We start from the raw sequence: 27883 nt of genomic DNA, 5'->3' as shown, positions 1-27883 counted from the left end.
TTCTCTCTCTTTCTCTCTCTTTCTCTCTCTTTCTCTCTCTTTCTCTCTCTTTCTCTCTCTTTCTCTCTCTTTCTCTCTCTTTCTCTCTCTTTCTCTCTCTTTCTCTCTCTTTCTCTCTCTTTCTCTCTCTTTCTCTCTTTCTCTCTCTTTCTCTCTCTTTCTCTCTCTCTCTCTCTCTTTTTCTCATTCTCTTTTTCTCATTCTCTTTTTCTCATTCTCTTTTTCTCATTCTCTTTTTCTCATTCTCTTTTTCTCATTCTCTTTTTCTCATTCTCTTTTTCTCATTCTCTTTTTCTCATTCTCTTTTTCTCATTCTCTTTTTCTCATTCTCTCTTTTTTCTGTCTCTGTCTCTTTCTCTCTTTTTCTCTCTCTCTCTCTCTTTCTCTCTTTTTCTCTCTCTCTCTCCCTTTCTCTCTTTTTCTCTCTCTCTTTCTCTCTTTTTCTCTCTCTCTTTCTCTCTTTTTCTCTCTCTCTCTCTTTCTCTCTTTTTCTCTCTCTCTCTCTCTTTCTCTCTTTTTCTCTCTCTCTTTCTCTCTTTTTCTCTCTCTCTCTCTCTCTTTTTCTCTCTCTCTCTCTCTCTCTTTTTCTCTCTCTCTCTCTCTCTTTTTCTCTCTCTCATTTCAATTTAATTCGCTTGATTCCTTCGATTGCTTCAATCGACCATGGACAAGATCTTCAAACTGGAGAAGTTTAATGCGGACCTAAACGCAAACCATTATCAAAAACACGGCACCACATAACCGCCACATCATTCAAAATTGGACCACTTTACCTGTCGCTTATCTGGGCCCTGGCGCAATAGTCCGAGCGTTGGCCAGAAAAGCGTGCATTCGGGTCCGCACAATGTTTTTCTGCATTTTTTGATCATCAGACCATCTGAATGAATATTCCAATTGATGCCACTCTGGCACCCTTGAGCATTTTTGGAGAAACACATAAAAATGCAAATTAGTGGTGGCTATTTTCAAAATTTCTATTTTTCTTTATATCTCCAAAAGTAAGCATCCAAATAGCCTGGTGAGGTGTCCACACCCATGTTTTTAGGGTCACTGGTCATGATAAACAAACTTAAAATTTAATATCATTTAAATTTATCTCATTAATATGCAAATTAGCAGTCACCATTATTGAAAATGTAGATAAATAGACATGTTGTCCTTGGTCTGTGCTTGAAGGGCAAGAAATGCTGATTTTGTGAAGCCAGGATCTCCATTTACACCACTGTACCACGACCTGATTTGACGACGATGGGGCATGGCCATGATAAATGTCTCTCTCACATTGTGATATGCTTTTGCTGAGTTCAACTGCAGTGTCAAGGAAAATAGTTTTAGTTGTTGAGGATAAGCACTGGAGTGTTTCTTGCATTTGCAGTTTTGAATTCTCTTCAGGACTTCTAAAGGGACTCCATTGAAAGTTTCCTCCAACAACTCTGCACAATTTCTTAATAGCAGGTTCTTTTCTTGGAAGGAAGCTATAACTGAGCCCAAGTTTGTGGGGCCCTGTGTCCACAAAGTTTCCTTAACGCTGGACCCTGCGTCCACCTTCTCTGAACCCACCACCACACTTGCTTCACATTTTGGAGCCACTCAGAGCGCCCTCATTCGACGATTCAAATTCCGACAACAGGGCCAGTGGCCTGGTGATCATTTCTCCAAATATGTGTCTGCATTGAGAGAATTACCACTTCATTGTAAGTTTTGAACACTGCACGATGAGATGATTTGAGATCAGCTGACTGAGAAAACATGAAGTGCAGAAGTGAGGAGAGACTTGCTCGAATGTGACGACCTAACGTTGACTCAGGCCATCAAGATAGCCAGTCAAATGGAAGCAGCTTTCCACAGTGCACAATAAATTACCAGAAAAATCTCACCTGTTACAACTTCAGACGACAGTTCAGGGAATTCGGCAAACTCACACCAACGGGAACAGATTTCGCAGCACAAAATACGCAGCAACACCCCACATGGTCCACACTGCATTAAAGCAACCGTGGTCCACCAGGCACGACTCCAGAGCTACAAAGTGCCCTGCCCAGTGACAACAGTGCAGAAATTGTGGAAAATTTGAAAAACTTTGCCAGTTGGTGTCGCTCCACCTCAACACGAGCAACCGCTCAGCCACAGACCTCGCACACTCCACCGGCCAAAATCCAGACTGTGATATCGGCCATGAAACTTTAAAACATGAGTTGTTTCTCAAACGAGATGATGATGGGCCAGTCATCTGCTTGGGGGATGGCCAGACAGAGGTGGACGCAGCAAAGTGGATGCAGCAACGAGCTGCTCCGGTGCATTCACCCATAGATGACCTGACCTGACACTTTGGCACTTTGACACACACTAGATTCCTTAGTACTCTGTGCTCTGCCACCTTTGGTGGACAGAGGTTATGTTTTCATCCGTGTCTGTCTGTTTGTTTGTCTTTGAGCAATATATCTCAGAGTTATGGATGGATTCGGACGAAACTTGGTGAACAGGTTCAGTGTGTGACAAGTACGAATTGATTGCATCTTAGTGAAGATGCGGTTCTGGATCTGGATACGAGAATTATTTTTAATTTCTCTCGTGATTCTTCACCACTGAGAGATGTGGCCAAAAAAGATACACAGTACAGCACAATATTTCAAAAAATTATAGAAGAGTTATTGGCGTATTGATGTATGAATTGAGGTAACCAGAACAAGCTGATGAGATTTTGTTTCTTGATGAGAGGAATTTCCTCCTCTCCAAGGATGCCAAAAATAAGGGACTGTCCTTGCTCTATCCTTTCAAAAGCTGAACCTCAAGCAAGTAAGCAGCACACACCATTTTAAAAGTTTTTGGTATGACTCAGCTGGAGTTTGAACCACTGACCGATCAGACTCAGAGCAGATGGTCTCAACATTACACCAGACCACCAAGTCTGGGTATCGAGTAAAGAATTGAGGAAAGGTGTCTTTACACCATCAATTTGGCACCTTAATTTTGGGGAACCTGCATTGTTCGTTCCATGGAACTGTTCCTGTAGTTGCAGGATTTAATTTTCAAGCAAGGTTACGTTTGTTTGTTCGTTTTAAACACCATCTGCACAATATTGATGATGGAAGAGTCTAATGTGCATTTCAGCTTTATCCCACCATTGTTGGTGGAAATTGTCACAACTGTTGTATTTTGGTCTGAAAACCCAGTTGGGCAGATCATCGATGACATAGTGAAACGTGAAAGTCAAGGATTACCATGAAAGTTGTCCAAGTGAGCAAGTGCTATATTACTTTCAATGTAACGACACCATGAGTATTGTATAGTTGAAGGGTGTTGTCACCACCACATGTGTTTGTAATTCAGTTGTTTTTTAAAACCTTACGAGGGGTGTTGTGGAGGCAACAAGGGATTCAGTGCTGTTCCTGCCTCATCGTGCTTCGAGAGTGGAGTTGAAACCTCCGCTGATGCAGATATGGTCGTTTTGGTTATTTAGGGTATTCTGGTTATCAAAGGAAGTTAGGTGTGTTCAGAGGTGATTTAAAAAGTTTTGCTGAACTTAAGATGTACTTGAACCATCTATACTGAATATGAATACTGAAGGACCAATTTTGTGCTCCTCCTCGCGGTCGCGTCACGTTTTTCTCAGTATTGTGACCTGGACTGAAAGAAACTTCGTACCTGGAAGAGTGCATCGCACATCGTGGCAAAAGTCAACTTTTAACTCTGAAGAGGAATAAACACTTTTCGTTGAGACGGGGGCGAGGAGTGAAGAGGCGGGGGGGCAAGGTAAGCAAATTTTTGGGCGGGGGTAAGCAAATTTAAAGCGGGAAATGGGCGGGGATGAGTGGGCGGGGGCTGGGGTGAATTAAGCAGGGTTGAATGTGAGGGGGTGGACAAGGGGGCGGGGTCCCGGGGGCAAGTGGGGCGGGGAATCAAGAGACCAGTGTGTGTGTGTGCGGGGAGTGAAGAGGCGGAGGCGGGGCCTGGGTAATTAAATTTTTGGGCGGGGGTAAGCAAATTGAAGGCGGGGGGGATGGGGCAGGGGCGGGGGATGAGTCGGCGGGTGCAAGCACGCCCTGTCCAGTCAATGTCCCTCGAGTATGGGTGAGCTGGTGAGGGTGGTTGAATGAACGGAATCCGTCTGTGACGGGGTTTCGGCTAGTTATTATATTAATACGCCAAGCCATATTTTGTGGACGTATCTCCTCCGAAACTGCCGGACGGATTGTTGCCACTTTCGGCATGCGAGTGCTCTGTGGTCTAATGTGCAGCATAGGTGATGTGAGATCGCGCCAGATGGACAGGTCTGGGAATTTTGGCGATTTTCTCATGTTCACATTTGTTTGCTTGGCGACGTGTGATGACACCACTGAGAGGCGTAATGACGTCATGACATCATCGGTCATTCGTTGACGTCATTACGTCTGTCGTCGACATTACGTCACCTCTGAGAGGCGGAATGCCACTCCTAGAAAACAGCGTCTGCAATGTAAAACCCTCTTCTGTATATGCTGACGACCTCAAGGTGCATTTGACACAAAAAATGGAAGAAGAAACATTGTATATCAAGAAATTCTATAAATCACATTGTGAACACTGGATATATTGACGTCCCAAAGATCCCTCACTAAAGAAACTTTGTGCGGAGCATGGTTTTGGTGAGTAAATATTGTAAATAGTGTGAAACTTTCACATTGGAGAGATGTTATGGCCGCCTCCACATGCTATGGCCGCCTCCACATGTTATGGCCGCCTCCACATGCTATGGCCGCCTCCCAACACCACTCACACAGCCGCCTACGCACACTCCACACACACACAGACAGGATTGGTTCGAGAGACACACATGCTCTCTCAGCTGCCTCGCCTGGGTTCGAACCCTGACCAAGATATAAACTGTCATCCCGGTGTTTGACAGGCACAGTGATTCATCAATGTGTGTACCCACCCTTGGTTGGACATTAAGCTGAGCATCCCACCTGCCAGCATTAGTTGGTGGACGTTGAAGATCCCAAAGTGTCCTTTGTGAAGACGAGGTGAGCCATCATCAGCACCATGAACAAATTCCAAATCCTGCCCGAACCAGCATAGGGCATTGCATCACTGACATAGTTATGCCGTCAGCCAATGATGCTACCCCACAACTTTGTGCTGCATATGAATGAAGAAGGACTGAACGAGTGGACGATTCCCCCAGTACATTTTGTGTTGTGTCCATTTGATGAGATTTCATTTTCTTCACAAGGAGATTTTTACCACAGATGGTTTTTATTGATTAATTTGTATAAACAGAAATAGAACATTTATTCAATTCAATCATAATAAAATATTCATAAAGATTTGCTGAACATTTTGGGAGAAAGGTTATGAAGGATGGTTGATATCATGAAAGGGAGTTGGAGATGAAAAGATGGAGGTGTTGGATGAAGATAACACTGTTGAAGGCCATAAAGATAACACCGAGCATGGACTGGACATATGATGAGATAGGAAGGATTACGAAAGAGAGGTTGTGGAAGGAACAATGAAAATGAAATGATAGAGGGAGCCAATGAGAAGCATGTTGACGGCCATTCAGAAAGTCTCCAGCTTGACTCATTTTATGATTTGTTCAGACCCAATAAATATCGATCGTCGATCGATGCACTCTTGTTTTTATTGATTTATAAACAACCTTTTGTTTATTTTCGCAAGACCTCTGAACAGAAGTCTAACAATGAGTTGGTCAAATGAAAGGACTGAAATCAGAGCAATAAGTCAAATAACTCTAGAAGAAAGGTCCAAAGGGAATTCATGAGGACGTGGCGTTCACACTGGGAGATGATGTCCCTTCATGCGCCACTGAAAAATAACAACTGGGCAACTAAATTTCTTTGAGAAAGAAACAGCACTGAGTCTGAGCCAAGATAATGATGTCCCAAAGAGGCAACCACACTCGAAGAAGTTGATACATTCCACAGCTTTTGACCAACAACGCAAGATGAACAGGAACGTTGGTGAGACCGAGTCCAATCACTGGGTCAGGGCAGTCCATCCTCACCGAGAATCAGATCTGGATACTAGAATTTTATCCATCATGTGAAAGTTCTCAGTGAGATGGGTTCCCAGGATATTGACTGCTGATTTGAAGAGAGAGTGATTTGACCTCCAGGGAAAATTTTAAACAGTTTAAAACAAACGTCGAGGGCGTCATGAACACGATTGTGATTCAGGAAGAGTTATGGGTTCACTGCTTTGATCTTGAGACCAAATAGCAGAGCATGCCGTGTAAGCACACATTGTGCCTACGGCCGGATTAAGACGTTGTGGGGCCCTCGGCCATTTTAAATGTTGAAGGCCATATCCAATGCCCTATTTGTCTATCACATTCAGTTTTGTAGAGATTGGTGAAGGCTTCATCCAAAAGCCCTCGGTGTGGGGCCCTTCAGATGGTGCCCGAGGCCATGGCCTGTCTGGCATGTTACTGAATCCGGCCCCGATTGTGCGATGAACCCTTGTTGCTCGTCTTCCCTCCCTGGAAGCACAACAACATTGAAGTGTCATCTGGAAAGGTTGTGGCTACTTTTTGTGGGATTGCAGCGTCAAGGCTCTCATGACTCTCCATTTCATCAGGTGAGAGACATTATATTGAGGGTTCCTGTGCTGATGAACTGCCACAGTTGTAAGATGGTACAAATAATGAGGAAATAATTTCAGAGGTTGAGAACATTCTGAAAAAGCAAGGTCAGGCTTGTAATGTACTGAAATGGGAGATGCTTAGCAGGCAGACACGATGCGGAGGAACAGTCGAGCCGGGCTGTGTTGCACAAGTGCGAGCGCGGGCGTACTGTGCCCGCGGCTCCCCTTTATTCCGTATTCGGCACACTCCCGAGCCGGGCGACTCCAGCATTACTACGACGCCTCAGGCGGCGCGCACACCTCATATCCCTTGCCGATACACTGACCACCACGACCACTCCTCCCATCATCACGCCCATCACGCATCATCACCATGCCCTTCCCCGTAGGCCCGCAGACTCCACCACACTCCTCCCCCCTAAAACTATGATTATTAAATGATTACCATTATAAGAAGCATACAGAACACGAAGAACTCCGTATAATAATCATGAAAATAAAATGAAAATAGCGAAGTATAACAGCACACCACATCATATAATGTGTCGATGCGAGCGAGTGGAGCAGTAAAGGCCAGGTTCCAAAGACGGAGGTGCACAAAGCACCCACCACACTCTGACCGCGTTACTGATATGAAGCAGCAAATGAGAAGCACAGCAGCACTGCGCAGCAAAAACGCCCCCAGGCGGCCCATGCTGACATGGCCCTCGCCGAGGTCGTGACGCCCTTTCGAGCCAACCTCCCCCGGCACCATCAAACGCCTCCGGCCCACTCCCCCCAGGCAGACCCGACGTAGATAAACATTCCGAGGCCGGAAGCCCGCTATGTGGAAGCCGTGGCGCCAGCCTTGATCGACCTTGGCCGGGGGCACTGAACAGCGCCGCTGGCTGCACGCATTCAATGCTCCAAAACAACTCACGCACCACAATCAGTTGAGAGGGCAACGCCCGTCCAAACGGCCTTGAGCGAACACAGAGAGCTGCGCTCGCAACCAGAGGTGGGGGTAACGCCGACCAGGCCACCAGTCTTGGTTCCGAGTCGACCTCCGAGACCCACACGGCAGCTAGACGGGAGCAACTCCATTTAAACCACACTGCAATCATAGGCTCGTTATAAATCACTACGAACATTATTCGAAGCATTGCAAACTCATTTTTCCGTACAGCACGCTTTTCTGATAAAATCCCAGCACATGACAAAGCAACTACCTGCGGCCCGGGACAATGGAAGGCCAACCCAACCTTTTTATTCGCCACCACCGCTCCTGAAAGCCCCCACATCACATTGATCATAATACAACTCCCATTGACTGATCTCCGCCAAATCCACTTTCACACGAGAACTGCTGGCATTTATTTCAACAACGTTAAACTGCATCACTAGAGCAAGGAAAAACACATATGCCATGAACAACAACCCACAACCCACATCACGAGTCCGCTTCTTGGTTGCCGACTCGATGTTGTGACTCGCGACTCCCTTTAACGCCACGGGCTCACCGCCACCTGTTGAAGCTGCCTGCACAACACCGACGCGCATTGCCTCACGAACCCTGTCGAAGCGCGGGAACTCATCGCGAGCGAAGCGCGGGAACTCATCGCGAGAGCTGATATGGCTCTCGCCGCTCCCGATCCGCACATCACTGCCGCCGGCAACAACGAACGGTCGCTCCCGCTGCATCGACCCGGCCTCCGCCGCCAGAGCCTCGCCCTCGGTACTCGACGAAGGCCTCGAAGAGAGCACTGGCACATCTGGAGGTACGAACCGGAGATCCAGTCCGAGGTGCGCCAGCCAGTCCCGACCCAAAAGGGGGGGCCCCTCCCCTCGTACAACGAACACCGAGAGCCGGGCGCGTCGATCTCGGTAGCGCACTGAGACGTCGGCCCTCGCAAGCGGTGCAATCGCCTCACCGGTGTACGTGTATAACGACAAGGCCGTCTTGACCAGGCGAATACCGCGAAGACCACGAGCCGCCCGCTCATCCATGACGGACACTGCCGCCCCGGTATCCACACAAAACACAGTCGGTTGGCCATTCACTTCGACCTCAACCGTGAAAGGCGTCGTCATCTCCGAACCAACGGAAAACAGACTCAACCGTGGTTGCATCTCCCGCTCCGGCTCGCCGGCATCGTCAGGCCCCGGTTGCAGGCGGATCTCCAGGTCACTGGGGTCCTGCTGCGGTGCCCCTTCGCTCCCGGTGCGATCGTGCTGCGGTGCCCCTTCGCTCCCGGTGCGACCGTGCTGCGGTGCCCCTTCGCTCCCGGTGCGACCGTGCTGCGGTGCCCCTCGTCCCCCACCGCCAGGCGCGCGTGCGACCTGCGGCACTTGAGCCATCGCTCGGACTCCGGGCTGCGCGACCCGCGGCACTTGTGCGGTCACCGCGTGGACCTCGGGATTAGCCGCCATGCCCCAGCTGGAGCTACTCATTACGTCCTGGCCAGCAATGGCGCAGACATCCGTGAGTGTCTGCTCGACAGATGAAGCAGTCGCGACCGCCGAGTCGAATGTGATGTCGGTCAACCGCAGGGTGGCTGCTACCATCTTTGCGTCTCGCAGACCAGAAATAAAACGATCTCTGAGCCGTGCCGGACGCTCCTCTGTCGTGAATTTGCACGGCACAGCCGAATGCGATGCGCGGGCAGCACGAGTGGACTCAATTCGACACCCGATCCGTGCCTCGATCACTTCAACCTCCCCTGCCACTGATCTTGTCATCTCCGGATCAATTGGAAGCAGGTTTCGACCCGGGACGGAAGGATCGCTTCGCGCACCGCCATCTATGACCGTAACAATGGGCGTTGACCCTCGGCCCACACACCGTAGACGACCTCGAGTGCTCAGACCGCCGTCCGAGTGATTGCATTGCAACGCTCACCCACGACCCGCGCCGCAGACCGTGCGCGTGGCCGTGCGTGCCTGGCCCATCGCGATGACCCCCAGACCATCTGCTGTGCCCCGACCATCGAGACCTCGGACATTCTCCAGAGCTTGCGCGACGTCCCACGCCGCGTTCGAGCCGAAACGCGTGTCCTCGACAAAACGAACAGTGAGCGCGGCCGTTGCCCACTCGACGTGGCCGAAGTCGATTCCGACGAAGGCGGGCACGCGTACGTTTGCCGTGCACCGACCCTCTGCCATTGCCATGCTTGTGCTGGCGAGACCTTTGGCTCCGTAGCTTGGAACCGCATGGGTCATTTGCTGCCCTGCACACGCCGATCCGAAGATCCTCGTTCGCCAACTGTAATGTACTGAAATGGAAGATGCTTAGCAGGCAGACACGATGTGGAGTCGAGTCGAGTCGAGTCAAACAGTCGAGCCGGGCTGTGTTGCACAAGTGCGAGCGCGGGCGTACTGTGCCCGCGGCTCCCCTTTATTCCGTATTCGGCACACTCCCGAGCCGGGCGACTCCAGCATTACTACGACGCCTCAGGCGGCGCGCACACCTCATATCCCTTGCCGATACACTGACCACCACGACCACTCCTCCCATCATCACGCCCATCACGCATCATCACCATGCCCTTCCCCGTAGGCCCGCAGACTCCACCACAAGGCTGTTTACTAATCTCCTTGATCAAGATGCAACAGAGATGGACGAACTGCAATTATCTCAAGGGAGACAATGTTGAAAATAAATAATGTTTTTTTTGGTCAAACAAGAAAGTGAACACCCGTCGTTGAACTGGAATAACTGAAGGGTGGAGGTTTGGATGTGAGAGTGAAATGAGAAACCAAGGTTAGAGAAACATGGAAAGATGCTCATGGAAAGGAACCTTTATTCAGGAAAAGTTATGAGAAGAGAATTTTTCAATAATTACACAATGAATGTTTTCAGGACAGGATTTGAATGGGTGCGAGAACTATGGGTGCGAGACTTGGACTTTGACCAAGGATCTGAGACGGAGACTTAATTCCTTTGGTACCAGGTCTCTTCGGAGAATCCTTGGTTATCGCTGGTCGGATTTTGTGTCCAACGAGCGGTTGCTGAGAGAGACTCGGATGAGATTTGTTACCTGCATAGTCTGTGAGCGTCAGCTGCGGCTGTATGGACATGTGGCTCGTTTTCCTGACGCTGATCCTGCTCACCAGATTCTCTCAGCGAGGGAGTCTCATGAGTGGAGGAGGCCAGTGGGCTGACCACGTGCCTCATGGTTGCAGCAGGTTGACCATCATCTCAAGGAGATGGGGATGGGCCTGGCATCTGCCTGGGGGATGGCCAGACGGAGGCCCCTGGAGTACCGGCGGAAAGTGGACGCAGCGACGCGCTGTTCTGGCACATGCTCCCATACCTGACCTGACCTGATTTGAATGAGATCTTGATTGAAGTTGTTTACATGGAATCTGCAGGTGGGTTTGGTAATCTGGTTGGGGTGAAGGATGTTGGGAAAAAAACAAATCGGATTTCTGATTGACCAAGTCCTTGAGTCGATGAGGTGGAGGAGACCATGGTCACAGTTCAGACTGGAGATGATTCAGCAGAATATTTGAAGTCAATCCAGATGATGGCAGCAGCTAAATGGAGGGGAAGAAATGTAAATACAACGTTCGAGTTTAAATGTGTTTGTTATTACAGTAATGAAGTCACACACGATGTACAGTAATGAAGTCATCAATGATGTACAGTGATGAAGTCACGCATGACGTCCAGTAATGAAGTCACACATGATGTACAGTGATGAAGTCACACATGATGTACAGTGATGAAGTCACACATGATGTACAGTTATGAAATCACACACGATGTATATTAATGAAGTCACACACGATGTACAGAAAAGACGTCACACATGAGGTACAGTGATGAAGTCACACATGATGTGCAGTAATGAAGTCATCCATGATGTACAGTGATGAAGTCACACATGATGTGCAGTAATGAAGTCATCCATGATGTACAGTGATGAAGTCACACATGACGTCCAGTAATGAAGTCACACATGATGTACAGAAATGACGTCACGCATGATGTTCAGTGATGAAGTCGTGCATGATATTCAGTGATGACGTCACACGTGATGAAAAGAAATGACGTCACGCATGATATTCAGTAATTAAGTCATGCATGATATTCAGTGATGAAGTCACACATGATGTACAGTGATGAAGTCAAGCAGCGAACACCAAGGGTTAATATCTGCAGTTCCCTTCATGATTGGCATTGATTGTATAAACCAGGGAGAGACTCCACCTGCTTGATGGATTCACTCAACTTATTAAATTCTCTACACTTGGAATTATTTAGTTCTCATCATGATATTTTGAACAAGGAAGTGACAGATTGACAAACATGGACACAAAAAGGATCCAGGTGATGAAATCAGTCCATCGAGTGTTTACCGTACCTTAGTTCTGGAGATTGTTCATTTGAAAAAGCTTGAATCAGCCATCTGCATGAGCCTGGTGAATCGCTTTGCATTCCTGGAGAGCTTGCATGAAGGAGTGATGAGGGAATCACAGCCAAACATGGCATCTTCCTCTCCAGCGGCCATAAATATGACTTCTTCCTCTGCACACACATCAACAAAAGGAAGTCAAAACCACTCAACAGCATTGTCATCATCATCTCCATCATTGTCCTGCCTTCCATCACAACCCTGGAATGAATATCTCTCTCTCTCTCTCTCTCTCTCTCTCTCTCTCTCTCTCTCTCTCTCTCTCTCTCTCTCTCTCTCTCTCTCTCTCTCCATTTCTGTGTTTCTCCCTTTCCCTCATTTTCTACATTTCAGTTCATGTTTTATTTCACTTACAAGGGAATTTCTGCAATTTGTTCCATCATTCCTGTGCTTCATACAGAGCCCACAAATCCCCACTTACTGTCCGAATTAAAATAACGAAACCTCATCTGATGACGTAGAAGTGAACCATGATGGAGTGCTTCATGGAAGAGAGCTCAAGTCTTTCATCACTGAATGAAAGTGGGTTTTAATAAAAATTTCGATTTTTCAAACAATTAATTTTAATGAACATCCAGGTGTTCACAATGACTACTGTGTGGAATCACTGACACTCATCCCAGACTTCCACCAATTGTAATATTTGTTTGGTGCTTGTCTGGCTTCAAGTGAAGCAAAATATTGATTTGTTTTCAACACTTCTGAAGCACAGACGAAATGGGGCATGATGGAGGTGAGGAACATCTAATTTAGACAAAGTTTCGGATAACGTGTATTGTAAGGTAAGATGCTTGGTAACTTACGTTCCATCCGGTAGGATGGTTTGACGTATGATGGTGGCGGAGGAGGGAACGGGCGTCTCTTCTGAGGGGTCTTTGGAAAAACAATAAAAATAAGAAAGATTAAATACATTGATATGTTCATCAGTTTGATAACTTGTTCAGGATGTGGCACAGAATGAAAATCACTGATAAAACAGGTAATCAGTGAAAAGGTGAATTCGTTGATCTAATCCAATCAAGGGGAGTTAAAATACTTGTGATTTATCCTGCGTGGAGATGACCGTGCCAATAAGTTACCTTTCCCACCAAAATTATAATCACAATTATCTCTACAATTGAGGATATTATTCTTCGTCAAATCAAGTGTTTACCTGTAAGAATGCTTACCTGTTGAAGGTCCTGAATATGGCCGGGCCCCTCAACACCATGCTGCTTCTGCTGCTGTTGCAGCACTTGATGAGAATGAGGCTTCTGTTCCTGCTGGAACCCTTGAACAACATCTTGTGTTTGCTGTTGCTGCTGTTGTGGCTTGCTATCATGGCGAGGCTTCTGTTGTTGTGGCTTGCTATCATGGCGAGGCTTCTGTTGTTGTGGCTTGCGATCATGGCAAGGCTTCTGTTGTTGTGGCTCACTATCATGGCGAGGCTTCTGTTGTTGTGGCTCGCTATCAGGGCGAGGCTTCTGTTGTTGTGGCTCACTATCATGGCGAGGCTTCTGTTGTGGCTCACTATCATGGCGAGGCTTCTGTTGTTGTGGCTCACTATCATGGCGAGGCTTCTGTTGTTGTGGCTCGCTATCATGGCGAGGCTTCTGTTGTTGTGGTTCGTTATCATGACGAGGCTTCTGTTGTTGTGGCTCGCTATCATGGCGAGGCTTCTGTTGTTGCTGTATCACACCAACACCATGGGGTTTCAGTTCAATTTCTGTACTTTTCTTTTCTGCCCGTCTTTGCTTCTTCATTTGTTTGTTGAATTTTTTTTCCTTTTCTTTGAGCAGCTGTTTCTCTTGCTGCTTCACCCGTTGTTTCTCATTCCAATTTTGAGACCACTCAATGACATTCTCATTCCGTTTTTGCTGTCGATGCAGTTTCCAGTCAGCAATCTTTTGCACATGTTCTGCCTCCTCTGCATCAACATTTGCTTCTGCCTCCTCGTTGGTCTCGTCAGATTTTTGACAAGGTTTTTTGAGTTCTTGATCAGTTACTGTCTCTTTTTTCTGTTCCACTCGTCTCTGTTCTTCCTGTCCTCGTCCTCTCTGTTCTTCCTGTTCTATTTGTCTCTGTTCTTCCTGTTGCAGTCGTTTCTGTTCTTCCTGTTTGAGTCGTCTTTCTTCTTCTGCACTTAATCTCAGTTGTTCCTGTTCAAGTCGTTTCTGTTCTTCCTGTCCTGGTGGTTTCTGCTTTTCCTGTTCTCGTTGTTCCTGTTCTTCCTGTTCTCGTCGTCTCTGCTTTTCCTGTTCTACTCGTCTCTGTTCTTCCTCTCTTAATCTCCGGTTTTCCTCTTCTCGTTGTCTCCGGTTTTCCTGTTCCACTCGTCTCTGTTCTTCCTCCTCTCGTCGTTTTTCCTCCTTCCCCTCACTTCGCCAAACCTCTTGTTCCCGAGAGTGCACATCTTTTTCCCTCTTATAAATCTCCTGCTCCAGCTGATGTACCTCTTTCTCTCTCCGGAACAACTCTTCCTCTTTTCTTTTTTTGGTCTCTAAAAATCGCTCTTGCCGACCACGCTCCTCCTCTTCTCGTTGGTTCAACATTCTCTCCATTTTCTCAACATCCTTTTCTCGTTCTCTAATCTCTTCCTCTTGCCGGCATGTCTCAATCTCTCTATGTTTTATTTCCCCTTCTTTTAACATCTTCCTTTTTTCGAATTGAACCCGTTTTTCCTGCTCCATTCCCTCGAGTTCAGAAATCCCTTTCTGTAATTTCTCCACCATGTACTCACTCTTGAGAACCTCTTTCTCTTTTCGTTCGATCTCAAGCCATGCACGTGTATGCTCCTGATACACTGATTCCCTCCATTGCACAAATTTTTGGAATTCTCTCCGATCTTCCTCCTCTATTTGCCTCCACTCTGCCGTCTTTCTTTTCTTTAGCTCTTCATTATGCTTTTTTATCTTCTCCTCTTCATCTTTTTTTCTCATTTCCTCTTCCTTGCTTTTCCTCTGCTGTTCTTTTTCGATTTCGTTCTGCTTTTCTTTCTCTTTCGTCCATTCCTCTTCCTCATATTTTTGTTGCACAACTTTTTCCTGAAGTGTTTGCTCTCCAAGCTGAACTAACAGTTCTCTTTCTTTCAGTTCTTCCTCTTTTTGGTGCAACTTTTCCCCCATCTCCTGTAGTTTTTCATTCTCTCTCTGCCACAACATCATCCTCTGATCCTGTTCCTTTACATCCTGCAGCTCCACTGTTTCTGTTTTTGGAACCTCCTCGAGCAACGGCTGCTCTTTCGTTCCAATTTTGTTCTTTAAATGTTTGCGGCCACATCCAAAACTGCAAGAAACAGACACAATACTTATCAGTTTGAGCTAAAATGAAGTACAGTAACTATTATATAATGTGAAGTGTGGTGTCTGTCCATATGTTTGTAAGGTCGCACGTTCGGCTGTCTCCCGTTTCTAGCGGTCCCTTCTCACACACTGCGTTTCAAAAGCTCCACATGCAGGCAAAGTTTAACGTTTAACCGGAAGAAATGCATGAAGATATGACCTGGGCTGAAAGGATGGCCTCCAGGAACGCACACTTGACTCGAAGCTGTCTCACTAGCCTGGGTTAGCATCCTGAGTGTTTCACCGACTGGGTGAATAATCAATGTGTGTGCCGTTCCTCCGATGTACGTTAAACTGGGTGTCCCGTCTGCCATCAGTTGATGGACGTGAAAGATCCCCACGGTGATGTTTGAGAATGAAGTGTGGGCACGCTATTGGTGGCAGTATGGCCAATTTACAAATTCCTGCCAAAACTACTGCTGGGAAGGCAATGGCAAAACATCTCGTGTAACCCTTGCTCAGGATCCTGCTTAGGCAGTGACACCGATGCTCCAGGTGAGTATGAGGATTATCAAAATGTTGAACAAACCAAATGTCAGCATTGTTAATAACAGGAACCTTTCCTAAAATTCTTAAGATCCTGAAGACCCCCATGACCTTTCACACCCCCAAATAATGATAAAATCCCAAAGAACATCAAGATCGCTCAGTGCACCAAAACCGTAAAGACCCCCATGATCCTTGAAGACCCTTTAGACCCCTTCACCTTTTGGAACCCATAAACCATTTCACCCCACAGAAAATTATAAACCTTTACTTCCCTGAAGTCCCTTTGGACCCCTTGGACCTTCACACAATTTGGACCCTTTACACCTTTCATACAGATTTCACAATTGACAACTTCGAGCTTTAGACCAGTTAACCTTGTTAGAACATTTTTACAAGCCAGAGAAACTGGACCCTTTCAACCCCTTCGACCCTAACTTCAATTGGAACATACCCTTTAGACCTGAAAACCATCGAGAACCTTTTAAACACACACCACACAAACATCAACAGTCTTCTTGAAAACACAGACTTCACTTTTTCAGCAAGTAATGTTCAAACTCGACCCACCCAGAGGGAGGGTACTCTGCTCGTTATTTGTGAAAATTAAATGTAAATTCGTTTAAAATTCCTGAGCGATCTTGTCCCCTTGGATGAAGGAATTATAATATTGATGAAAATGTCACTTGTGTTCCTTGCCAGTGAACGTGGGGCTTTTTATTGTGCCTCTTCTTAATATTGAAGCACGACGATGGTCGAAACGATATCACCACCACAAATAAGAAGATGGCAATGGAGACGAAGACCACATCACAAAATGTGGAGATCGGTGGTTCCTCCGCAGCCTCATTCTGGTAAATCTATGGACATGGAAAAGGGCAGGGACAGGAGAAAAGTTTATTACATTTCAAATTAAACTAAACAATATATTTACAATTATTTAACAGAATCCAAAACTTCGTGACAAAGAACAAGATGTTGGTGAAATTTTTTTTTCGAGTACAAACACAACGGGTCATGGAATGTATGAGAATTTATCATTTGTTAAAGACAAGGGGTTAGACACAACTTTTCAAGGTACATTTCATCATCATCATCATCCTCATCATCATCATCATCATCATCATCATCCCGTTTTCAATCCTCTCCAGCATGAAGGTGTCATTTTACTCACACTGGGTACATTCGTTTTGTGACCATGTTTGACAAGAACAGTTTTGTAAAAGGGTTTGAAAGGAATTTGTGATTTGTTCAGAATGCTGGTGATAACTCGCCTACTCTTTGTGAGAAACACCGTGGGATCTTTAACGTCCACCAATGAGTAAAGTGTCCCCTGAAGATTCCTCCATCGACTAGACCATGAAGGACCTTCTTGAAGGGAAAATTCCAACTTTGCTTGGTGAGTAAAGTTAACCCAAAACCTGCAGTTTCTAACTAAAGATAAACTCTCTTTTGTATTCCTCATCACATCCTCATGGCAATGAGAGATCGCAACCATTGAAAGGACAGACAAGGAAGATTAAATATGGCATTTAAACTGTGCACCAACACACACTGGCCTACTCCTTTTTCAACGCTACTCCAGGAATCTTTGACTTCTCCCAAAGATTGCCATTGGACAAGACAGCCATCTTAATTTGGTCTCTGAAGGGAAAGAACGTTAAGTCGGCTGTCCTAATTGTGACGGGATATTCTGGATCTGGTGCACAAGGATGACAGCTTTTATAAATGGATCCGATTACAATGGAATTAAACTCGGATAAGACAAAAGAAAATGTCCCAAACAGGTTCCCTGTAAAATCACAAATGTATCCGGTTTACCAACTTGAAAAAGTACCAACGTGTGACAGTTTGTGTGTTCCTTTCCCCGAGGGTATCTTACAAATCCCCACTTTCGTGTTGAGTTCCTTCCCGAGTCCGTCATCTCTTACAATCCCCACTTACCTGCTGCGGAGGTCGCGATGTCCCACCGACGACGACCAGCACGAAGAGCGCGATAAGAAGCAACATCTCTGCCGTCCGTCGATCCTCCAACTGACGTTTCAACAATACGTCTCTACCTTATGTATTGTTGGAATTGTCATTGTGACGTCAAACAACCTCAGTGACGTCAGTGTTCCTGGTGTTTGAAGAGAACGAATTGATCGGATCGGGATACAGAAATGGAGAATTTATTTTAATTTTTAACTCATTCTTCACCATTCAGAGATGGGGTCAAAACGATATCTGGCACGATATCCCAAAAAGTTATATGGACGGACTATGTCCAGTAATGTCACGTGACGTTGAGAAACCGGATCGTGTAAAATGTCCACTGTGACGTCATCGACAGGTTAACCGTCCCACACCTTTTGACATGACACCATTTGAGTCCCAAAATGAGTGGTAAATGAAATACACACATGTTACCATGGTAACCAAAACTAAAAATAACACTCACACGTCACACTCACTGAATCTCACAATGAAGAATCAACTCCCAGGATGAGTTCATGTCAAACCAGCGATTTTACACAAAACTGGATATTTTAATAAATAATGTGGCATGGTGAACGTCATCGATTCACTTCCTGTTCTGTTTTCGGTTGTTATGGCTGTTGTAATGTTAATATACAAGGTACTGTAATGATCTGCAATCCATGGAGACACGTCACAGGATGTGACGTGCCATGTGGGCGGAGTCTGGCGGGGTGGGTCTTCACCAGAGGGTGACGTCACTGGTAGTCAGATTCTCATTGGCGGTTAAAAAACAAACAAAAAACTAAATGTTTCCTTCAAAGATGATCAGAAAGATCGAGAGCGGGACCAGTACAACAGGGCCTTGTGATGGAGGGTTCTCTCATCGAGTGGAGATAACATTCCCTGATAATTATGATTCACTGTGATTTCAACATTTGAATGTTCAAAATTAAGTTTATAAACTGTGGTGGAATTAAAGAAGAAGAAGACAAAACCGCACCACGTGACGTGTGACTTGCTTGTGGAGCAATCGCTGACAAACTGCTCTGATGAAAGGACGGTCCCTCGGTTCTTGTCGTTGACCGGCGTTGTCGTCCATTGAGGCTTAAAGGGTGAGAGTTGAGAGTGAACCTCGCTCTGTGTGTTTGCTGGTTAATTATTATTATACTTGGCTGTAGTCGATTGTTGATTAACCTTTTTGTTTGTGTTTGTGGAGATGGCTTCAATCAAGCAAATGAAAGCCGATTTCAAACCAGAGGCCTCTCTCTCTGTCTCTCTGTCTCTCTGTCTCTCTGTCTCTCTGTCTCTCTGTCTCTCTGTCTCTCTGTCTCTCTGTCTCTCTGTCCCTCTGTCCCTCTCCCTCTCCCTCTCCCTCTCCCTCTCCCTCTCCCTCTCCCTCTCCCTCTTTCTCTCCACAGCTGTTGCTCACTTGGCACGTGCGTGGAATCGCGAAGACCTGTTGCTCAGTTCCTGGCGGTACGCGCGGAGCCTGTGTTGCATTCTCCTTTCCCTCTTCTCATCGTCTAAATGTTTTAGTTTTCGTTTTCTCTTGACCCCCTTTCTCCTTGTTTTCTCTTTTCCATTGAGCGAGAGAGAGAGAAAGAGAGCGCGCACGGTCGGTGGAGTTCGGGTTTCTCAGAACCCCTCCTGGTTTTGAGACCTGGTTTCCATCCGACGTGTTTTGTTAGTTTTTGCCAGCCTGGTGTTGGCGCAGTGGTAAGGGCAGTGGCTTGGGACCCAAGAGGTCCTGAGTTCAAGCCCCGTTGGGACACTGAATTAATATATGTATATATATATATATATATATATATATATATATATATATATATATATATATATATATAAACCAAGTCGAAAACACCAGGGGGTTGACCCAGCCTGCCATCCTTCCGAGGTCGGCGAAATGAGCACCAGTTGTACTGGGCCCGGTGTATGCCCCGGTTAGAATAGGTGTTCCATATCCCTGTGTGTCGTAAGAGGCGACCAGGGTTGCGTCAGGAAGGGCATCCGGCGTAAAAACCTATGCCAAATCATTATGCGGACAACAAAACGAATTTCAATACCGGATCGGTCGAGGCCCGGGTTACCAACGACCGCCACCGGTACCGGTGGTCAGCGGGGTACCAGTGGAAATTGTGCTACTGCTGGGCGAAGGAGGAGAAGGAGACGGGGATGGCGAGTCCGGAGGCAGTGGGAGAGGGGGAAGGGTAGAAGTGTGGAGGTGAGAGTTGGAACTCTGAATGTTGGGACGATGACTGGCAAAGGGCGAGAGTTGGCTGATATGATGGAGAGAAGAAAGGTGGACATACTGTGTGTCCAAGAGACCAAGTGGATGGGGAGTAAGGCGAGGAGCATTGGAGGTGGTTTCAAACTGTTCTTCCATGGTGTGGATGGGAGGAGAAATGGTGTCGGGATAATCCTGAAGGAAGATCATGTCAAGAGGGTATTGGAGGTGAGGAGGGTGTCTGACCGAGTGATGAGTGTGAAGTTGGAAATTGAAGGGGTGATGGTGAATGTCATCAGTGCATATGCCCCACATATGGGGTGTGAGATGGAATATAAAGAAGATTTCTGGAGTGAGTTAGATGAAGTGGTGGAGAGTGTATCCAAGGATGAAAGAGTGGTGATTGGAGCAGATTTCAATGGACATGTTGGGGAAGGGAATAAAGAGGATGAGGAGGTGATGGGGAGGTACGGTCTCAACAAGAGAAATGTGGAAGGGCAAATGGTGGTAGAGTTTGCAAAAAGAATGGAAATGGCAGTGGTAAACACGTATTTCAAGAAGAAGGAGGAACACAGGGTGACATACAAGAGTGGAGGAAAGTGCACACAGGTGGATTACATCTTAAGTAGGAGATGCAACCTGAAAGAGATTAGTGACTGTAAGGTTGTGGCAGGGGAGAGTGTAGCTCGACAGCATCGATTGGTGGTCTGTAGGATGACTTTAGAGGTGAGGTTGAGGAAGAGAGTGAGGGCTGAACCAAGGACCAGATGGTGGAAGCTGAAGGAGGAAGACTGTTGCGTGAAATTTAGGGAGGAGGTGAGACAGGCGTTGGATGGTGGTAAAGATGGGTGGGATGATTGGGCAACGACAGCAGAAGTTGTGAGGGAGATAGCTAGGAAGGTACTTGGTGTGACATCTGGACAGAGGAAGGAAGATAAGGAGACTTGGTGGTGGAATGAGGAAGTACAGGAAAGTATAAGGAAGAAGGGGTTGGCGAAAAAGAAGTGGGATAGTCAGAGAGATGAAGAAAGTCGGCAGGAGTACAAGGAGTGGCGTCGAAAAGCAAAAAGAGAGGTGGCGAAGGCCAAGGAAAAGGCATATGACGAGCTGTGTGAGAAGTTGGATACAAAAGAAGGGGAAAAGGATTTATACCGATTGGCAAGACAGAGGGACCGAGCTGGGAAGGATGTGCTGCAGGTTAGGGCGATAAAGGACGCAAATGGGAATGTGCTGACGAGCGAGGAGAGTGTGTTGAGAAGGTGGATGGAGTACTTTGAGGAGTTGATGAATGAAAAAAAATGAGAGAGAGATAGAGATAGAGATAGAGATAGAGATAGAGATAGAGAGAGAGAGAGAGAGAGAGAGAGAGAGAAAGAGAGAGAGAGAAAGAGAGATAGAGATAGAGATAGAGATAGAGATAGAGATAGAGATAGAGATAGATATAGAAAAAAAAAAAAAAAAATAAAAAAAAAGGTTGGAAGAGGTGGAGATAGTGAATCTGGAAGTGGGGTGGATCAGTAAGGATGAAGTGAGGACTGCTATGAAGAAGATGAAAAGTGGAAAGGCGGTTGGCCCAGATGGTATACCAGTGGAGGCATGGAAGTGCTTAGGAGAGATGGCAGTGGGGTTGTTTACCAGATTGTTTAATAAAGTCTTGGAAAGTGAGAGGATGCCGGAGGAGTGGAGATTAAGTGTGCTGGTTCCGATTTTCAAGAATAAGGGTGATGTGCAGAGCTGTGGAAATTACAGAGGGATAAAGTTGTTAAGCCACACCATGAAGTTGTGGGAAAGAGTAGTGGAAGCTCGGTTGAGAGGAGAGGTGATTATCTGTGAGCAGCAATATGGGTTTATGCCAGGAAAGAGCACCACTGATGCGATGTTTGCTTTGAGAATGTTGATGGAGAAGTATAGGGAAGGCCAGAAAGAGTTACATTGTGTGTTTGTGGATTTAGAGAAAGCTTATGATAGGGTGCCAAGAGAGGAGTTGTGGTATTGTATGAGGAAGTCGGGAGTGTTGGAGAAGTATGTGAGGATCGTGCAGGATATGTATGAGGACAGTGTGACAGCGGTGAGGTGTGCGGTAGGAATGACGGACCGGTTTAAGGTTAAAGTGGGATTGCACCAAGGATCGACTCTGAGCCCTTTCCTGTTTGCAATGGTGATGGACAGGTTGACGGACGAGATCAGACTGGAGTCTCCATGGACCATGATGTTCGCGGATGACATCATGATCTGTAGGGAGAGTGGGGAGCAGGCTGAATCGAGCCTTGAGAGGTGGAGGTACGCACTGGAGAGAAGGGGAATGTTAGTCAGAAGGAGTAAGACGGAGTACATGTGCGTAAATGAGAGGGAGGGTGGTGGTATGGTGCAGTTGCAAGGAGTTGAGGTGGGGAAGGTGGATTGGTTTAAATACTTGGGATCAACTGTCCAAAGTAACGAAGAGTGTGGGAGAGAAGTGAAAAAGAGAGTGCAGGCAGGATGGATTGGGTGGAGAAGAGTTGCAGGAGTGATTTGTGACAGAAGGGTAGCTGCAAGAGTGAAGGGGAAAGTATACAAGACGGTAGTGAGACCAGCTGTGTTGTATGGTTTGGAGGCGGTGGCGCTAACAAAAAGACAGGAAGCAGAGCTGGAGGTGGCAGAGTTAAAGATGCTGCGATTCTCGTTGGGAGTGACGAGGATGGATAGGATAAGAAATGAGTGTATTAGAGGGACAGCGCAGGTAGGACGGTTTGGAAACAAAGTGAGAGAGGCGAGATTGAGATGGTTTGGACATGTGCACAGGAGGGAAACGGAGTATATCGGGAGAAGGATGTTGAAGATGGAGCCGCCAGGCAGGAGGAGAAGAGGAAGGCCAAAGAAGAGGTTCATGGATGCGGTGAGGGTGGACATGCGGGTGGTTGGAGTGTCAATGGAAGATGTGGAGGATAGAGCGAAATGGAGACAGTTGGTCCGCTGTGGCGACCCCTAACGGGAGCAAGCCGAAAGAGGAAGAAGAAGAAGAAGTGTTTTGTTAGTTTTTGCCATTGCTTTGGCTCCTTTGAACGATTCTTGGACCGCGTCCATATTATTATCATTCGTATTATTATTATTTTCCTCCATTCGCCAGCATCGCTTGTGTATTGATTTTTTTATTATTATTATTATTATTATTTTTTTTTTTTTTGATTTTTTTTTTTTTTTTTAATACCCCAAGGCATTGAGTGTTATTGCACCTAAATCATGGCGAACGTTGAGCTGTTAGAGTCTTTAAGTCGGAAAAATGGGTTTTCGTGTACGCCACCACCCGAAATGTCAGTTGAAAAAGTTGTTTTGTGTGTCGGAAAATTGATCGGCATGCATGGTGTAATAGCTGCATCGAGAATGAATCAGCGTGTTGTTATCTTCGTCGCTAAAGAGGAATTGGTGGCGCAGCTTGTGGAGTCAGGACTGACTGTGGAGCCGGATATATTCCTCTTCATATCACCCCTCGATGTTCCATCGATGAAGGTACTCCTGTCAAATATTCCTCCCTTCATAAAAAACGAGCAGGTGAAGCCTGCTTTAGAACAGTATGGCACTGTTGTTTCAAAAATAACTTTCATTCCTGTTCGCTTTAAGGACCACAGTACAAAACATATTCTTTCCTTTCGACGTCAACTATTTATTACTCCGAAGCCAAACATTCGTGAGCTCGACGAGATGTTAAAAATTGAACATGAAAAGTTTACTTACCGCATCTTTGCCACATCTCAGACTTTAGTGTGTTACAAATGTGGACAGTGTGGTCACATGAAAAATGAATGCCCAAGGGTCGTTGAAAAAGAATCAAGTAAAGTTGAAAATGTAAATGAACCTGAGGTCACTGGGGTGTCTACTGAGGCAGGAGAAAACTCTGAAAATCAAACAAATGGAAAAAATGAGTCTGGTTGGGTGACACGAGGAAAACGAAGGCACCAAAAGTGCAGTTTTAGTCGAACCTTCTTCATACGCGGAAGCGGTCGCTGTGAAGAGGGTTTCACTCAATCGGAAAGAGAGTAACCAAAATCCTTCAGATGTTTATGCTTGTCCTCTCACATGTGATGACGAGGAGACTATGGAGCTTCAAAACAAACCATCAGTAGATGTCCCAGGTGGAGACGAAACTTGTTCTGGACATACAGTAGGTAGTCATACACTGAAGCAGGATGTTCATGCGGAGATTGTGTCTAACACCCAAGAACCAACAGTTGAAACCATAGTCGTGCCTAATACCTCAGAACCAGCAGTTCAGACTACAATAGAGCCTAATAACTCAGAGCCATCTGTCCAAACTATAGTTGTGCCGAACACCACAGAACAATCTCACCAAACTGGAATTGCACCGAGTACCATAGAACTGCCTGTCACATCTACAGCCACACCCATTACCTCAGTGACTTTGAAGCAGACACCTGAAAAGTTAGAAGGAAATCTGCTTCCTGAGGATTCCTTTTTCGTGAAACCATTTCCAATGTCTGCTATATCTGTAAACAAAAAGGATGCTAAATTTTAACAGGAGTCGAGTGATTCCGATGATACTTGTTCAATATCAGATTCTTCTGAGTTGGATGGTGCAGCTGGAGATTCACAAGACCACAAGGGCTCAAATGCCCCTGCTCCTGCGAAAGGTGATCAAGTTCCTCCACAACACCTTTCGGAAAAAATTAAACTAACCGATTTCTTTCCGGAACTCGATAAATTTATGCTTACCGCATCCCTTATTACTAAAAATCCGGCAGCCTATGGCGCCAATGAATCCCACGTACACAGATTGAGGAAATATGTAACTCTGGCAAGGAAAGAACTTCAGTAACCAGTACCCACCTATAAAATACTAAAATGGTTCTGTCTCTTGCTTGTTTAAACATAAATGGGGGCCGCGCCCCTATACGTAAAACACATGTTCGACTGTTACTTGATCAAAAGCATATTGATGTAGCTCTTCTTCAGGATGTGCGTTGTGGACCGACTTGTTCTGCAGAGTGGCAAACCACAATAAGGGGTTCTTGGTTTTTCAGTTCCTTTGATTGCTGCAGTGCAGGAGTTGCTTTCTGGTTTCGATCAAGTCTTTCATCGGACCAAATTGTTTTTCACGAATTCATTCAAGGTCATTTGGCTTTTGTGGTTTTTTTCTTATGGAGGCTATAAAATCACACTATTAAATGCTTATGTCCCAAGTAATCCTGCAAAAAGAAACGAATATTTTTCCTTTCTTGATGATTGTTTATCCCAGATTGATTTTAGTGGTCTCGTGTGCCTCGTTGGTGATATTAATTGTACCTTGGAGCCAGCTCTGGACCGTAATGGCTCAGAACCTCACCCTGAGAGTGCAAAAGGGTTTGCGACCATTTTAGCAAAGTATAATTCGGTTGATGGTTGGAGATTGCAGCAACCCAAAGTTAAACAATATTCGTGGTGTCAAGCTTCCAATAACAGGGTATCGTTCGCTCGCTAAGATCGATTTTATGTTAATAATGATTTTCGGAACTTTATATTGTCTACGGCAATTTCTCCCTCTGGCTTTTCAGATCACCACCTAGTTTCTTTAAAATTAACTTTTCCCTATCTTCAACGTAGGAGTGCCTATTGGGCTCTAAACGTTAGTCTTTTGGAAGACATTGTTTTTTGCAATGCTTTTAGGATCTTTTGGACTTCTCTTTACGGAAGGAAAAATACTTTTCATAGCAAGCTACAATGGTGGGATATTGTAAAAATCCACATCAAAATCTTTTGTCAGCAGTATAAACTTCATCACTCTCAGGATAGTCTTTCAAGGATAACGATTCTAGAAAAAGAGGTTTTAGAATTGCAAAGAAATCCTCTTGAGTTGAACAGAAATCAAGGATTACGTAAAGAATTTATGACTAAAAAAGAACTTCTTCACAGTCTTGTCAATGAAAGGGCTAAAGGGGCTTTAGTGCAGCTCAAGATTAAAAATTTGAGTCTTTTTGACACTTCCTCAAAGTTTTTCTTCTCTTTGGAGAGGAAAACTAAAGCTCTACAACAACTATTATCTGTACAATCACCTGAAGGAGAGATAGTAAGTGAACCTAAGATGATTAAAAGAATTGTAGTCGATTATTTTTCTTCTTTATTCTGTGCAAAAAAGATTGATTTGAATGTTGCAAAAGCCTTTATTGAACCTTTACCCAAGTTGTCTGAGTCACAGCGAGCCTCTTTGGAGAGTTCCATCACGCTGGAGGAGTTGGTCTTGCTCTTTCCAGTATGGCGTGCGGGAAAGCTCCTGGTCTGGATGGAAGATGGATGGATGAAATCTTTTGGGACATTATCGGACCCGAACTTTTGGAAGTACTCAAGGAAAGTTTTCAAGTTGGGGAGCTCCCCCTAAGTTTCCGGCGAGCCGTTGTTTCCTTGTTACCAAAGAAGAGAGACACCCAGTTACTCAGAAACTGGCGTCCTGTCTCCTTACTGAACACCGACTACAAGATTTTTTTCAAAGGTCCTTGCCTCTCGCTTAAAATTGGTAGTCCAATCTTTGGTGCATCCTGATCAAACCTGTTGTGTGCCTGGACGATCAATACATGACAATCTTGGCGCTGTTCGTGACATTGCTGATGTGTGTGATCTTCTGCATAAAAGTGCTGGCTTATTCTTTATTGATCAGGAGCATGCCTTTGATAGTATTGATCATAGTTATCTATTTGCTATCCTAAAGGGTTTTGGTTTTGGTCGTATTTTTGTATCATATATTCAGTTGTTGTATCACAATATTTATAGTTTATTCAAAATAAATAATGAGTTGATTCCTCCCTTTACTGTTGCCAGAGGAATAAGGCAAGGGTGTCCCTTATCCGGACTCCTTTATGTTCTTTCCATTGAACCCCTTTTCGTTAAATTTCGTGAGAAACTTGTGGGATTCTCTGTCGTTCCGGACATACCTGCTATAAAAGTTGTTGCTTATGCAGATGATATCTGCACTACATCCATCCATCGGGACCATACTCCATGCAGAGCGTTGGTGCTGCCTCAGCAGTCTCCTTGGCTATTGGACACAATCCTGGACGGGTCGCCACTCCAACACAGGATACCAGCATGCTGGCACTCATTTTGCCGACCTCGGAAGGATGACAGGCAGAGTCAACCCCACCTGGTATGAATTCAACAGTGGAGTGGGGTTTGAACTCAGGATCAGAGGATTCCAAGCAACCACCCTAAGCATTGAGCCAACACCAGGTGCACTACAATTCAATGTCAAGAAGATGTATCTGAACTACTTAAAACTATGAATAATTTTACCCTTGCTTGCTCAGCCAGAGTAAACTGGACAAAGAGTTATGCCTCCTTTTTGGATTAGCAATGCATTTTTCCTTCCCAACACTACCTGACAATTTATCTTGGAAGAATAATAGTGTTTACCATTTGGGTGTACACCTTGGTGATGTTCAAAGTATTCAGAAAAACTGGGATGGACTAACAGACAAAGTCTACTCCAGACTTCAGAGGTGGAGGGGCCTTCTGTGCAAATTATCATATCATGGAAGAGTTTTAGTTATTAACAATTTGGTCTCTTCCATCTTGTAGCACAGGTTTATTGTCTTGCAGCCACCTGCATGGCTAATTAAAAATATTCAAAAATACTTTATCGATTTTTTCTGAAGGTGATATGCACTGGCTTCGACCAGGTGTGCTCAGCCTTTCTCGTAATGAGGGGGGTCGTGGGCTTGTTGACATCACCAGCAGGATCATGACTTTCCGCATTCTTTTTGTGAAAAAGTTGCTTTATAACCACATGCCTTGGGAGAGTTTGACCCTTTGTTTGCTAAAGCAAGCGGGCCGGCTAGGATATGGCCGTGAGCTTTTTTTGCTCGACCTCCTGAAGATCGATGTGTCACCACTTCCTCTATATATGCAGAGTGTGATCAATGCTTGGCAAGCTTTATCACTGCAACGTGAGG

General features: G+C 45.7%; 2 protein-coding genes across 3 annotated transcripts; one reads left to right on the top strand and one right to left on the bottom strand.

Moving 5' to 3' along the window:
• Window positions 1–10746: 10746 nt before the first annotated feature.
• On the bottom strand, window positions 10747–18870 carry LOC147015857 (uncharacterized). Of its 2 annotated transcripts, none has more exons than XM_085848439.1 (5): window positions 17732–18182; window positions 16487–16647; window positions 12785–15245; window positions 11931–12094; window positions 10747–11100 (listed from the first exon to the last, which is right to left on the bottom strand). In XM_085848439.1, the coding sequence occupies exons 1-3, from the start codon at window positions 17795–17797 to the stop codon at window positions 13118–13120; spliced, it is 2355 nt and encodes a 784-aa protein (XP_085704565.1). In that variant the 5' UTR covers window positions 17798–18182; the 3' UTR covers window positions 10747–11100; window positions 11931–12094; window positions 12785–13117. The 2 variants fall into 2 exon arrangements, with proteins under 2 accessions (XP_085704565.1, XP_085704564.1); XM_085848438.1 differs by lacking the exon at window positions 17732–18182 and adding an exon at window positions 18747–18870 and having other exon boundaries at window positions 10749–11100.
• On the top strand, window positions 18743–21272 carry LOC147015856 (uncharacterized). The gene is made up of 2 exons (XM_085849128.1): window positions 18743–18858; window positions 19165–21272. The coding sequence occupies exon 2, from the start codon at window positions 19782–19784 to the stop codon at window positions 21270–21272; it is 1491 nt and encodes a 496-aa protein (XP_085705254.1). The 5' UTR covers window positions 18743–18858; window positions 19165–19781.
• Window positions 21273–27883: the final 6611 nt, after the last annotated feature.

The sequence above is a fragment of the Eptatretus burgeri genome, chromosome 12 (assembly GCF_056783735.1).
Source record: "Eptatretus burgeri isolate ZD-2024b chromosome 12, Ebu_testis_v1, whole genome shotgun sequence".
NCBI lineage: Eukaryota > Metazoa > Chordata > Myxini > Myxiniformes > Myxinidae > Eptatretus > Eptatretus burgeri.
Note: the sequence above shows the minus strand (reverse complement) of the source record. Positions and strands in the feature narration are given on the sequence as shown.